Genomic DNA, 14,122 nt, shown 5'->3' with positions numbered 1-14,122 from the left:
AGAAACCGAGGTCCAGCTTGGAACCCAGAACATCTAACCCCATACACCACGTTGAACATCTAGGCCTCGCTGCCTCTGAGCCCCATCCTCCCCACCTGTGTGCGTCCTGCGGGTTCTGGGAGAGCTCTATCCAAATAGGGCACCCCACCCACCCCCCCAGGTCCCTGCCAGAACAAGAAGTCGAGGGCTCCTAAGAACTCACAGAAATAATACCTGTGTGGCTGAGTCCTCACTAAGAGTCAGGAGGTGGGGGTGGGACCACGGTGCTGTGACCCCGGCCCTGCGGCTTCTCTGCCAAGCCCTCCCTGACTCAGGGATGTGGGTTGGTATTCACTTCTCTCCCTCCAGAGCTTTGTGTCACGTGAGGCATAGGAAGAGCCTGTCACTGCTTTCTAGAGAAGCCCATTGCAGCTGGCCACGAGTTCACCCCATCACCCCTAGCATCGCCTCACAGAAGGTGGGGGGTGCCTCCGAATGTGTTCTGATTCTCAAAGCTGAACTCATATGTCCTTTTGCCTTAGGGTGACTCTGGAGGCCCTCTGACCTGTGAGAAGAATGGCACCTACTATGTCTATGGGATAGTGAGCTGGGGCCTGGAATGTGGGAAGAAGCCAGGGGTCTACACTCAAGTTACCAAATTCCTGAATTGGATCAAAGCCACCATGCAAAGGGAGGCTAGTTTCTAAGATGTCTTCCGAACCTCAGAGCTTGTGTTCCACAGCACCCAGACAAGGCGAGGCCTCGCGGGCAGCAAAGGACACCCTTGGAGCCCCCAGGAGGCCATGCAGCGGAGTGTCCATGCTCTAAGGAGAGAAAACAGCTGCCCAGCCTGGGGCGTCCTGGACCAGCATTTCCACCATTTCATCAGGCTCCCTCCTGGGTAACCCAAGAAACGGTAGAATCAACCCAAAATATATTATGTTTGCTTCCCTTCGAACAAGTGTACCTTCTAGAAAAATCAGTGTTCACAGACTGCCTTCACCTTGGACATTTGTAAATGCAGGATTTCAGAACGCCCAGCTTGGGTGGGAGTCACTTTACATCTTTATTCCTCCTCCCAGACACCCAAGGTACGCAACAGAACCAGCCACCCACTTCTCAGTATTAGATAGAGGACCAAAAATACAACATTCTCCATCTGCTTTCAGAGAGGTGTTATTTTAATAAAGGCAGATCAGGGGATGGGCTAGTGCGCCATTTTTACAGCTCGTCCAAACTGAAGGCAGGTAAGCATGTCTGGCGTGCAAATTTCCTCTGCAGCTTCTCTCTCAAGAATTCCGGGTGGACGCCGCTCACTCACAACAGCAGAGCCCTCCTCCTTTTGACGTGCAGAATCTCAGCGGCGTCCGGGTTCACATCCCCCCTCTGATTCTCTCCAGTCTCCACAGCCTCTGGCCCCCCCTGCAGAAATCAAACATACGTCCCCAAATTAAAATGAAGCTCCCGCCCTCTCCCACAGGACAAGCTGTCTAAGATGCCCCGGGAGCATTTCAGATGTTCGTCCTCCCCTTCCTTTTCCCTCCTCCAAGAAAAAAGATCCTCAAGGCAAGAATAAGAAAGAAGCAAAGCCAATGTCTCGTTCAGATGTGGTGTCTTTCTTCTGAACAAAGTAGGGTTCAAAACCCAGACTGTTGTAGACAGCAAGTCCCTGACCCTTTCTGCAAACGGAACGAGCAAGCAGTCAGCACGGCCTGTGCTGCTGTGGCCTGGGATTGCTGTAGCCCTGGTAGGCTTGTCTCCGCACAACTAATGGCTGTGACTTCACAGAAAACCCTGCAGGAATTTAACCCGGGGGTCATCGCCTGGTCATCTCAGACCCAGGAAATTAGGCGCCTTGCTCGAGTTGCATTTCACACCTCTTTAGAGCCAGCTGACCTTTGGCCAAAAATAAAGTTTGAAAAGAAACAATCAGTTTGCCTTTCCCCATGGCCTTGCCATCCGGGCTGGGTTTGTAGCTTGCTACTCACGTAAGCCCCCTGGAGACCCAGGCCCCTCGCGTTGGCCAGCTCCGCAGCCCGCCGGGCCATTTCCACTTTGTAGGAGCCAGGAGGTGTCCAGCCAATACCTCTGGTCAGGTTCAAGTCCGATTTGTACTTGACCTTGGGGGAAGGAGGGGAGGAAGAGGAATATGTCAGCAGGGTTTGGCCACAGAGCAGATAAGCTTAAAAAGGCCACTGTGAGATGGAGACTATGTCATTGTCAGCAAAGCCAGGACAAGGGGAGCTAACTCATCTTAAGTAGGAACTCCCTGGCCTTGAGGACCCAATGTGCTGTGAGCTGGGCCAGCATGTCACTATCCCTTGCATCTTTCCATCAATGATGGGAGCTAAAATGGGGGCAGAGGGTGGGGAGACGTGGTTCAAGTCCAAGCTCCTCCATTAACTTGTTCTGTGTCCTTAGAGAAGTGATTTTCCTTCTCTGGGCTTCAGTTTCCTCCCAGAGAAAGTTCAAGGGCTGGGTTAGGGAGCTACAAAGATCCCTGGGAGAGTGTATGGCATAGTAATCCAGAACGTGGGCTCTCACATCAAATCAAATGGGGTTCACATCCCTGGTCTGCCACTCATTGGCTGTGTGATCCTGAGGAAGTCACTTAACCTCTCTAAGCCTCAGGTTCCTCATCTGTAAAATGGGGCAGTAACAGGGTTGTTGTGAGAGCTATGTGGCACAGCACTTGAAAAGCATTTGGCAGAGAGCCAGGCCCACAATAAGGACTCCATAAATTGCAATTATTCTGATTCCTTCTGGCACTAAAGTGTTAGGTGTCCTGGATTCTCTCTCAGCCTGGCTCCTCCCAGAGGTAAGATGGAATGTGGGATTGCAGCCATCTCTTAGGAAGGACCAGAGGAATGGCCTCGGCCAGGCAGGTGGGGGCAGCTCACATCACTCTGAAGCTGGTGGGCCTTCCGTGCGTGCTTCAGGCCCAGTTGCTCTGGGTCGCAGGTGGGCTGGGGCAGTGGCTGCCTGTAGTTCACGTCGCTGGCCAGCTGCTGGCTCCTCTTGGCCTGGAGGAAGCTGGGCTGGTCTGGGCGGCTGTGGAACTGGGACCGACTCTTGGCAAAGTCCTTCTTGTACTCATTGTCACTCTGCAGTCTGCCGACACTGAGGAAATGCTTCATCCTCGGGTCGTCATTGATGCTGCGGTACCCGATCTGCAGGCCCCGGTCCCGGAGGAAGGCCTCTTTGTACCGGAACTGCAGGTCAGAGGAGCAGAGGTGGGTCACAGGTGGCGCCAGTCCACAGGATGTTCAACAGTGGTTTAAGGGCACAGCTTTGGATTCAAGTAGGGATCTGTGTCTCCTTCTGCTACCTTCTAGCTGTGTGGCCTTGGGCCAGTTACTAAGTCTCTCTGAACCTCAGTTTCCCCACCTGACAAAATGGGAGAATGAGCCTCCACCCCATGGAACAGTGAGAGGATTCAACGAGATGGGGCTGAGCCTCACGTCTGGCACAGGTTCATGCCCACTGAGTGGTGGCTACTGGTACTATTGCTGCTGTAATTAATAATCCAACAGGAAGAGAAGTGGGCCCATTCTCTCAGCAGTCTCTCTTCCTTTGATTCTTTCCAGCTTTCAGGGACCCAGTCCAATGCTCCTCAAACCATCTATAGTGAAGGACTGGATTCACTTTGTTTATAAATTTCCAATCCATCTAAGTCCAACATGCGGCCCCATTGTATGTGAGTAGTATGTATGGTACCACATGCATTTGATAACTCCCCAAGCAGCCTCCATCCTGCTCAACCAGATGAGTCCACCAGTCACGTGCTTGGATGTTATAATGTCTAATTGCTATTATGTTTCTAAAAGCTTGCTCTTGATTTCTGCACTTATCTCATTGTGCACTAAGAACAAGCCATTCATGAATGATCACATAGCTAGTCCATGATACCTTCCTCTTCAATAATCATAGCTGCCATGTTTGGAAGACCTGCTATGTGTGTGACACGGTAAATCATTTTGTTTTCATTCCTACATTAATCCTAGGAGACAAGTATTAGATCCCTATTTCATAGATATAGAAATTTGAGTTCAGAGAATTTAAGCAACTTGCCCAAGACCACAGAGCCAATCCATAAATGATCAAGCCAGGATTTGAACTCGAGTCAATCAAGGAGAAAAATCTAATCTGTTTCTACCCTGTCACACCGCACTTCAGCTAAAAGAAGTCCCTTGATTGTGTATCAACAAATCAATTACATGTTCACTGACTTCTAGGTACACGTGCCTCGACTTTTAAGAGTGCCTCTCTTGAAAGACAGGGAGTGGGAATACAACCTTCCCCAATTCCAAATTTCTGGCTAAGATTCTAGAAAATAATGTCTTTTTCTATCACTTTAAATACTAAACACTATTTAAAAACTAAACAGTTTTGGTTCCTGGTAGTTTATCTTTCAATAGAACTGGGAAAACCAGAGCAAAACCTATCAGTGACAGAAGGAGAGAAAGAGCACGAGGTCTTACGTCACTGGCAATATCCCTGGACGCCCGGGCAGTCTGGAACGGGATGGCATCCAGCCTGAAGTCATAGCCGCCAGCCCGGGTCTGTTCCCAAGAGTTTCTGTAGACTTTCTAGATGAGGGAGAGAAGGAAAGGAGTGAGCAGGGAGTGAGTAACTCCATGTCTGGCATGTTGTTGGTTCTCAGCAGGAGCAGTTCCAGAACACGTGCCTCCTGCCTTATTGGTGCCTGGAATGGCAGAGCCCATGGCCCCATGTCCATCCTGAGGACCTCCCCAGCTCTGGGATTGGGGGCGCTGGCCATGAAGGGCTTCAGCTCTAAGCCCTCAACCTGAGCATCAGGCCCTGCTCTTGTGGGTCTTGGAGTCTGTGGGTCTGGCTCATTCGCTACACCCCATGGTATCAGAGGCCCTCACCCCACTCCTTCCTGTCGCTGCATTCATTTTCAGTGCCTCAGGTTCGCAGCTTCGAGGCACCAGAACTCAAAGTTCAAGAACCTTGTTTCTTCCTACACGCTCAAAGTACTGTTCCTCAGGTCTCGGCTCCCAGGTGTTCGTTAGCTCCAGTGACTTCCTGGGGGCCCCTCGGCTGCCTCTGATGCCACATGGCACCATGGCTATGAAGCAGGCTGCCTCCCGTCTGCTCTCCTGGTGCCTGCCCTGAGGGAAGGGCCTTCACCTGAATGAAACTCATTGTCAAGAACCTGACCGAGTTTCTGACCCGTGCCTTTCACATCTTCCTCTTTCATTTTTCCCCTTTTCAAGTTGTTCTCACACATCCTCCGGGAGTCTGTAATCACACCCTCTGAGTCCCCAGGTAGGCCCACATCACCAAGAGAGGCATCAAAATCTCCCGTGCATTCACGTAGCTAATATTATTTTTCAAGATAAGGGAATGGCTCCATGAAAGGAGTCATCTGGAGGTCCCAGTGGAGGGCTGTCCTTTATTCAGCCACACAGAAGGGAGACAGCAGGTGAGGCCCATCACCAGCAGAGGACAAAGTGACAGCCCCAGACTGTGTCGGTCACTCACTCATTCCGTGAGCCGCAGGAGATCAGGGGCCCTTAAGAACCTTACTTTTGTCACTTGGAAATAGAAGTCAAGGCTGAGGCTCCGTTCTATAGCAGACGGGAGCACTGAGCAAAGGAAGAGTGGCAGATACCAAGCACAGTGCCTCACCCACTCCACAGCTGGGCGTGCAACTAGAGGGGACCGCAAAGTGCCTGGGCCAAGCATGGTGGATCTCATCATTTTCATGTAGTGCTGTCTGTCATCACCTTCACCTTCATTGTCACCTTGAACTTCAACATCCAATACCACAAACCATGAGCCAAAGACCTACCGTGTTCAAGGGCCTAGAAATACAGAACCAATCATCACTAGGGTAATCACCTAACGGCTGGATCTGAAACAGGGCCCCAGCGATTAGATTTGCTGGCTCGCTATCGAGTTTAGCAGGCAGGACTGAGAGATATATAGAAGGGAAGGGGCATTCAGAAAATGGCAGACCAACTATCCTCTTTTGCATTATGCTCCCTGTTACGGTGGCCCCACAAACATTAGAGAAACAAATAGAATTAAACCTTTATCAGTCCCTGGCAAGGGGACCGTCAGCGCCTCCCTAATAAGAGTCTCCACACTGGATCTGGGCTGGGTAAGACACCAAACTTCACACAATGTCCAACTCCAATGCCACCCCACTTTGGTGTCCAATGCACCCCAGCTTCCGCATCTCAATAACTGGGGGGTCAACCAGAGAGCATGGCCCCAATTGGGCTTCTCCCCAAGGTGCTGACTCCCTTCCTCCTGGTAACTTCTCCCTGTGTACTATTTGCTTGATTGTCATCACTTCCTCCCTGAGTTTTTTTATTCGGTTGAGGTTTTTGCCTTGCCACTGGGAGCCTTTAGATTCCGTAGGCTCTTTGATTCGGAACCCTGGGCGTTCCTCTTCTTTATCACAGTGGGCACAGTTTTGTCCTCATCCTCACACATTAGAGTCATTTGATTTTTAGTTATTTCGGCTGCCTTACACATCTCAATGGCTTTCTTTGCCCAGGAAGGTCACTTTCCCTCCACATCCTCCTCACAGAGCACTTGATCCAATTGTGCGTATTCCACACGCCCCCGAAGAAGTGCTCTTTCAAAAGAGGTTCATGAGTTCTCCATATCCGCATGCCCTGGCAGCTAATTTCAGCTCCGAGACTCTACAGACTGCTGTCCCTTGTGAGAGGAAAGATGCTTCTGTCACCAACCTGGGGTGGCTGTCCTCCTTAAGCTGGGCCCCAAATGGACCGGAAGCTTTATCCCAGTTTCCAGGGCTAGGGGCCTCCAATAGTTCCTCAGATGGAGGCTTTGCCTTCCCCCATCCTTGAAGCATTAATGAGATGGATGTTTTGTCCAAACTCTGCTGAGGGGGAGGTCCTGCTTCCCCAGATGGAGGTCAGCCCACCAGAGCTGCTGTTCTAAAATTATCCCTCACGCATCCCTCAAAAGCATCAAATGGTCATAATAACTCATATTTACAAAGCACCATCGCATTCACTGCGTGGGATCCCACAGGGCTTTACAAACGCAACAAACTAATACACACGCTAACTAGAAGGCGCCTCTCGCCAACCCCTGCGAGGCAGCCACCTCTGGGGTGAACAGTAGCAGCTGCTGATCTGCACGGAGCCCCAGGACACAATGGCCAGGCCAGGGAGGGAAGAATGGCCAGACTCTGGGAGGCCCCGCACTGCCCTAGGCCGACACACTCGGCCTGTGTAATTCGGATCTGACAACGTCTTTTGATTCCACCGCCTCGCTACCTGTTATCCCAGGATCACAGCGTTGCTGGCAGAGCGGCCGCCTATTCTATTACAACCAGGGGCCTCCAACCCCTGCTAACAACAAGCCTGGGTTTAGGAAACAGCATCTTGGTTATGCACGCAAAGGGCACACATCTGAGGGAAACTAAAGTGGAGGAGGCCACAGGCCCACGCACAAAGGAGCCAATTGTGTTGGGACCCTATGGGCTACAATTGCAGCATCTTTGCAAACTGCAGAGTGAGAACGTGCCACTCCGTCTCCAAAGTTCCACTTCTCTGAAGGGCCAAGGCGACGCGTCCAGGCAGCAGGTAGAGCCGGTGTCTACACCTGCAGGGCCAGGGGACCACTCCCCTGATGGTTACTTGGCACACGACTGAGGTCTTTGAAACCAGGCCCAGAATCAGACTGTGAGAGCTGGAAGAAGCCACAGGTGTCAGTTAGCACAGCTCTTTCCCCATTTGACAGCTGAGGAAACTGAGGCCCAGCGAGGAAAGTGACTCAAAGTCACACATGCAGTTGGTCCCACTCTCAGTCCCACTCTTTCTGTTCCAAGTCCTCCTTCCTAGGATTTTTTTTTTTTAACAAATCAAATCCAGTTTGGGCACAGACAATTTCACAGAAACAGGCGCACACGACAGGAACCAGCGGGTCACTTACATCGCTCAGGTGCAGCGCGTTGAGGCGGGCTCTGGCGAAGTCAGGGTGGTCGGGGATCACGGTGAACCTGTGCAGGGCTTCCGCATCCCCCAACCGGTACAGGCGCTGCGGGGAAGACAGGCTCATAGGAAACGCAGGACAGCACTTGCTGACGTCATAGGGGAAAGCAGGCCCACTCCCCTCCTGCCCCTCCCACCTGAGAGCCCACCGTGGGAGCAGAACCTAACGCTGCACATGGAGAGCATCCTTCCAGAACCCTCCGTCTGATGGAGGGGGCCCATGTGGCCAGGGTCAGGCGGGGCTGGCTGGTTTTAAATAGAGCCTGTTTAAAATATCCATTGAGATCTGCTCCAAACGGGCCACAAACCAGCATGCTAGTTGGCTTTACCTGTGTGTTTTATAAACAGTATAAGCTGCAAGGATATTTCAGAGAATTTGCACAACTGAGCACCAGACAAGCTTTTTACTAGTAACACGATGCCTCAATACCTTTGTTGTTTAACATTAATAGTAATAAGAAGACACAACAGGTACTTAATCTTTTTATTATAAAATGCCTTAATATGTGCTCAGAAAATTAAAGTTTTCATAGTGCATCTGGGTCCCAGGAAGATACAATTTTAAAACTCAAGCTTTATCTTAGTTTCTACTTTTAGAGCGGCGAGTTAAGAATTGCAAATAATTTTAGGAAATGTTTGAGTTTCATCTATTTTTAGAGAGGGAAATATAATATTTAATATTTCGATCTTTTCCCGAATTCGCTTTGGGCTCTGCCAATGCAAACTGGTCAGTACAACATTTGGACTCTGTGTGAGGATGGGGCAGCTTCGTCACTGAGTGTGGAGAATTGAATCCCTGGACAATTTTGGAGAAAAAATATTTAACTTCCTATTCTTCAAAACACAAACAGGAGAGAGAAAACAGGGCTAAATCATACAGAGAGTAAAAGCAGAAAGCAGCTTTTAATGTAGCTGCTCTTTTTCTCTTTTTTCCAACTGCGTCATGTTAAACTTTTACTTCCATTACCATCTAGCAACAATTAAGACGTATCTGACCTAGTGCTTGGTAAGGATCATCGATAATAGTGTTATTATTGTTAGGATTATGAATCAAACCACAATAAGGGGCATTTACTGAGGACTTACTGTGTTCCAGATACTTGCTAAAAGCTTCATGTACTTTAATTTACTTAATCCTCATTTAATTCATTTATTCTTATGAAATGGTTGCTATCATTACCCTCCTTTCAACTAAGGAAATGGAGGTTAGAAGAGATTAAGTGGCTGGCCCAAGATCACCCAGGTAACAGAAGGTTTGCACTCACATCTATCCAGAGCTGGTGTCTTAAGCACTGACCACTGAGTGGCACTACCCACTACTGTGCACCTGGGATGACTGATAAGAAAACACCCACCTCATTGCAGTGCATGTAGCTGTTCTTGGCATGGACCAGGTCTGGAGAGTCAACCACCGTGGTGAACTTGATGCTGTCTGGTTTTTTACGGTATTTGGTCTGCAAGGGGAAGACAGAGATTCCCAAGAAACCGTCAAACATCATGCATTTTTCTGGATGCAGCTTCTTCCCACCTACTCAGGACCAAATACACCAATGACATCATTGGAAAACAAGTCTCTCTTTGTGGTGAGCACCTCACAAGGATACGGAGGAGATCCAAGCCGCCACTATGACAAGGAACATTCTACAGGTATTTACTCTCTTGAAAATAAGAGGCTGCAAAATACTATAACTCATCACAATAAAGGAATTCAGTGGGGGGCAGGATTCAGCACCAGTGTGGCCCTGCTCGGACCTGCCCAAGTAAGTTCTCTTATGAAGAAACTGAAGACGGTGGTGCCACCCTTGAGGGGATCTCAGGCAAGAATCTCCAGGTCATCAACACGGTGGAGAGTTCAGTTAATGTAACCACCTGTGCAACTTTTAACACCATCTGAAATCAGATAACCCCTGGACATTGGACCCTCTCAGTAAACGCAGTAGGTGGGTGGCACATTCTGCACCCCACCATGAAAATAACGGGCCAGGTTAGATCATAATTGTGTATAACGAATCCACTGAGAACCTTCTAAAGCGTCAACCATCTTTCATTGCCCAATTTGGAACATGCCTTTAACTCTCCAGTGAGTGAATTCATTTGAAGAGAATTCTTGTTCCATTTTGGGATGTGGTTGCAAATGGCCCCAGAAAAACACTGGGAGTCCAGTGGCCATGGGGCCCTCTTGGGCTCTCCAGCCATAAACAGATTCCCTCTTCAGGAGGAAATAAATGCTAGGCTGCATTTATGGTAGAGTCAGGGTGATGGTACCTCACTGATGAGCTCCCCAGCCTTCCTCGCACTCTCTATCTGTGGGGATCTCAGCGCCAGCCATCCTGTCCCCTTCATGCCCATTAGGTCCGACTTGTAGCACAACTGCAGGAAGAAAAGCATCAGCTTTTATCAGCAGAGTGTCTGAGACTGTTGGAGCATTTCAAGAAGATCCTTGATTTGTAATAGCATTCGTGATAACGCTTCCTCACAACATTTCAACATCTTCATTCGGAGCACGTTCTGCATGTCATAAGTCAAACTGTTTGAATTTGTGCATTCCACCAGGAATTAAATAATGGATCATGCATAAGATGCAAGAAGGCCCCCCCAGTGAACTGGCAGGAGTCGAAGCAGAAGGGAATGACCTACCCGAATGATCACTTAAAGCAAGAGCTGAGATACACGCTCAACTGTTCGGTTTCATTCTGCCAGTGAGGTCATTGACCACCTGCCTAAATAAAAATGTTTGACACACTTTCTGTTGAGAAAAGGGCTTTGAGCTCCGGATCAAACCTGCTGGGACTTGGAGCAAACCACTTTACCAAAATGTGACTCAGTTTCTCTCTGTGATGCCTAAGGTCATAACAACCCCTCTGTTCTCAGGAAAACACCTGAGAGTACTCAGAGGGCAAAGCCACTCGAAACATTAGATTTGTTTTGTTCCTCGTGGTAGTGGCGGGTGGGGGGACAACTATAACAGGAGTCTAAAGACTCGAAGAAACGTAGATAGAACCAACTAATAGTGTGTGAGCCACGTTAATCTTCCGGTGCCTCAGTTTACCCCCTCCTCCCACTGTTACTCACGATTTGCTTACATGGCATGCGCTAAGGCTTATCCAGTTTTTTCATTTTAAGGGTTCAGAAGATTAAAATTACAGCATCATTTTGGGTAGAAAATAAGAAATGGTGCTTTAAGACAATGGGTCTGATTAGACATCTCCCAGAACCCTAAATCTTATTATTACTCCTCTATCTGCCCACTGCTCCTGACAATGAGGCAGTCGCCTGAATGCTTTTCTTCTCTTTAGAGAAATTAGGCATTTTTAAAGGTGGAAAAAGACCCTCGAAGGAAATCTAAAATTTGGATCTAAACGAAGTTGATAGCATTTCTCTAATTTAGATATAAGCTCTGCTGTCACGCAAAATATCACTCCAGAAATCAGCCTTTCAGCCTTTTTAGTTTTCTTTCATTTCAGCATTCACAGCGTTCCTCACAGCTGGCCTCAAAGAGGGCCCGTTTCTGATCTACTGTCTGCTGGTTAATGCCCCTGTGCAAATTCGACTCTGCCTTCCAACTGGCGAAGGGAGACATCACTCAGGTGCAGGAGCAGGTTTCAAAACCCCATGTCAGTCAGACTGCTTTTTACACCGCGATCTTTCAGTCTACACCGGCAAAGCTTTTGCCTTCCTTCCACTCTGATAAAGAACAGAGAAAATTGGATAAATTTCTAAGTTGGAGAGAATAATCCTACAGGGCCTCTTCACAGCCGGGCCTTGCTCCTTTCATAAGCGAGATGAAGTGGGGGGCGCTCTTTCAACTCGCCTTTTGTTGAGCTGCACAGTACAATCGCAGGTAAGTCAGAAAGCAAGATGCAGGTTCCCCAAAGATCTGACTGCGCCTCCGACTCTCTTATAAATGGGCTGTCTCTTGATATGGCAGCTCCCAGCCCAGCTTTGACTAGCCACACAGACCCTAAAAACAACACGCCTGCCCCAGACTTCACGATAAAAGAGGAGGGGAGAGGAGAAGAGTCGAGAAGGAGCGCTACCCAAAGATGGTTTCGAAGAAGGATTCTAAGATAAGGTGACGTTCTCATGCTGCCCAGCTGAATGTGGCTTCCCCAAACGGCAGTCTCGCTATTTCCCCTTGCACATATTAAGGCCTGGAAGCCACCTTCAGATTCACACACACGGGGTTTCCCGGACCCTCATTTTGGAGCACTGTGTTGCAAACACACGAGCTGCAGGTTTCGGTCCCTGATTTCCAACAGGAACAATGTAAACAGCTGCACCCCAGAGGTGGCAGGGAGAAGGGGTACATTTGTCACGTTAATAAGAATCCTTTTAATCACGATCTCGCATAGGGTGTGGTTGGTTTTAGACTCAGGATCTCACGCAGTCCACACACCATCCTGCAAAGGAGGGTTCTTCTTCCCATCGACAGAACAATTTTGGGGTTCAAATGATCGTTCAGATTCTCAGAGGAGCCACAGCTGCTGTCCTCTGGGCATGCCACACTGTAGTCTTTAAGAGAACACTCAGGAGCCAGACCACCTGGTTTCCTAATCCAGCCACTTGGGGGAGCCAAAGAGCACCGAGCTGGGAGTCAGAAAGCCCTGCTTTGCCTCTTACAGCTGCATGGTCTTGAGCAAGTCATTTCCCTGCCTGCTTGTGAACCAGGGCAAGTTACCTAAGATTACAGGTGCTTTAGTTGCCGCATCCGTAAAAATGAGAGTAACACCAGTACCTGCCTAGATACTAAATGAGATAGTGCATGCAAAATATTTAAACAAATGCCTGGCCCAGAATAAGCACTTTAGCTTACTATTATTATTAGCTTATTATTTAACATTTCAGCTATTGTTACTGTTGTTGCTGTTATTTCTGATGGGGAAACTGAAGCCCAGAGAGCTTAAGGAGTCTACCTGAGGTCATGCAGCTGTAAAGGGCGGGGTCAGTGTGGTCCCCTTGACAGTCCAGGGCTCCCTACAACCCTAGGCGAGATCAGGGAGGGGAGCACAGAATGGCAGACTCAAAAAGGACTGAAGAGGTGGCCGAACCAGCACCCACGCAGGGTGGAGCCCGTCTGGGCACGGTGTGCGGCTCAGCTGCATGACTTGCACAACCAGGCTTTGAGGACCTTCACCCCACGGGTGAGCAACCTTGACTCCCTCTGGCTCGATCCTCAGCTTTCTTTCTGGTCTGGGCAAGAGAGGGCAGGAGAGGACTGGGGGCTCCTGGTCCTCGCCCGGACTCTGCTGTACTGAGCGATCTCATGTGGAGTCTTTGTCTCCTTCTCCACAGAACATGACTGCATGAAATTGGATTTTGCAAGAAAACTGAAGCCTCAGACCCAGTTGGCACTGTGGGGTCTACTGTTCACAGCATCTTAGAATCCAACCCCTCAAATTAACAAATGTGAAGTTTAAAAAATAATTCATGCCACATAATATGATCATTTAAAAAATTAATGGGGCTGGCCCCGTGGCTGAGTGGTTAAGTTCGCGCGCTCTGCTGCAGGCGGCCCAGTGTTTCGTCGGTTCGAATCCTGGGCGCGGACATGGCACTGCTCGTCAGACCACGCTGAGGCGGCATCGCACATGCCACAAGTAGAGGAACCCACAACGAAGAATACACAACTATGTACCGGGGGGCTTTGGGGAGAAAAAGGAAAAAATAAAATCTTTTAAAAAAAAAAAATTAAGCAATAATTTCTCAGCCTTCAAAATTTTAATACAGATCCTATTTCATAAAATGTCAGTCTAAGAATGCCAACCACCATGTCTTAGGAAGAACTCCTCTTTTTAGATTTTTGTTCCTACATTTTTTAGTGTTAAAATATCCTTTCTTTTCAGAAATAACAGTGACATAAATAGTAGCATGAGGTAGGGTTTTTTTTTCTTTTTCCTTACTTAGTAAAGTAAAAATCTGACATTATGTTGATGCCACCACTTAAAAAACATTTACCTATGAATCCCAAAATCTGAAGTCACTGATCAAATTGAACCTCTTTGCCTTTTTGACCGAGAGATGGGAGCCTACAAAGCAAAGTGACTACTCAAGGACACACAGCCAGTAAGTGACAAAGCTGGGATTCCTACATCTTTAGGCTCCCAGCTCGGCCCCCCTCGCCTCTCCCTGGTGGCCTCCGTATC

The 14,122-nt window shown here is 48.8% G+C and overlaps 2 protein-coding genes across 31 annotated transcripts in view; one reads left to right on the top strand and one right to left on the bottom strand.

Moving 5' to 3' along the window:
• The window catches only part of HABP2 (hyaluronan binding protein 2), a 33,737-nt gene extending 32,590 nt beyond the window's left edge, over positions 1–1,147 (top strand). Inside the window, exon 13 of the mRNA XM_023639126.2 lies at positions 522–1,147. Coding sequence (XP_023494894.1) covers positions 522–686 — 165 coding nt within the window. The 3' untranslated portion in view covers positions 687–1,147. The remainder of the gene's footprint in view (positions 1–521) is intronic.
• The window catches only part of NRAP (nebulin related anchoring protein), a 69,901-nt gene continuing 56,918 nt past the window's right edge, over positions 1,140–14,122 (bottom strand). For all 30 annotated transcript variants that reach the window (XM_001495882.5, XM_070260782.1, XM_070260652.1 and 27 more), the window contains 7 exons: positions 10,245–10,349; positions 9,335–9,433; positions 7,921–8,025; positions 4,461–4,568; positions 2,880–3,191; positions 1,968–2,099; positions 1,140–1,401 (listed from right to left, as the gene is read on the bottom strand). In XM_001495882.5, the coding sequence (XP_001495932.3) occupies positions 1,297–1,401; positions 1,968–2,099; positions 2,880–3,191; positions 4,461–4,568; positions 7,921–8,025; positions 9,335–9,433; positions 10,245–10,349 (966 nt within the window). In that variant the 3' untranslated portion in view covers positions 1,140–1,296. The remainder of the gene's footprint in view (positions 1,402–1,967; positions 2,100–2,879; positions 3,192–4,460; positions 4,569–7,920; positions 8,026–9,334; positions 9,434–10,244; positions 10,350–14,122) is intronic.

Source organism: Equus caballus, chromosome 1 (assembly GCF_041296265.1).
Source record: "Equus caballus isolate H_3958 breed thoroughbred chromosome 1, TB-T2T, whole genome shotgun sequence".
NCBI lineage: Eukaryota > Metazoa > Chordata > Mammalia > Perissodactyla > Equidae > Equus > Equus caballus.
The sequence above is the reverse complement of the archived record's forward strand: the minus strand, read 5'-3'. Positions and strand labels throughout refer to the sequence as shown.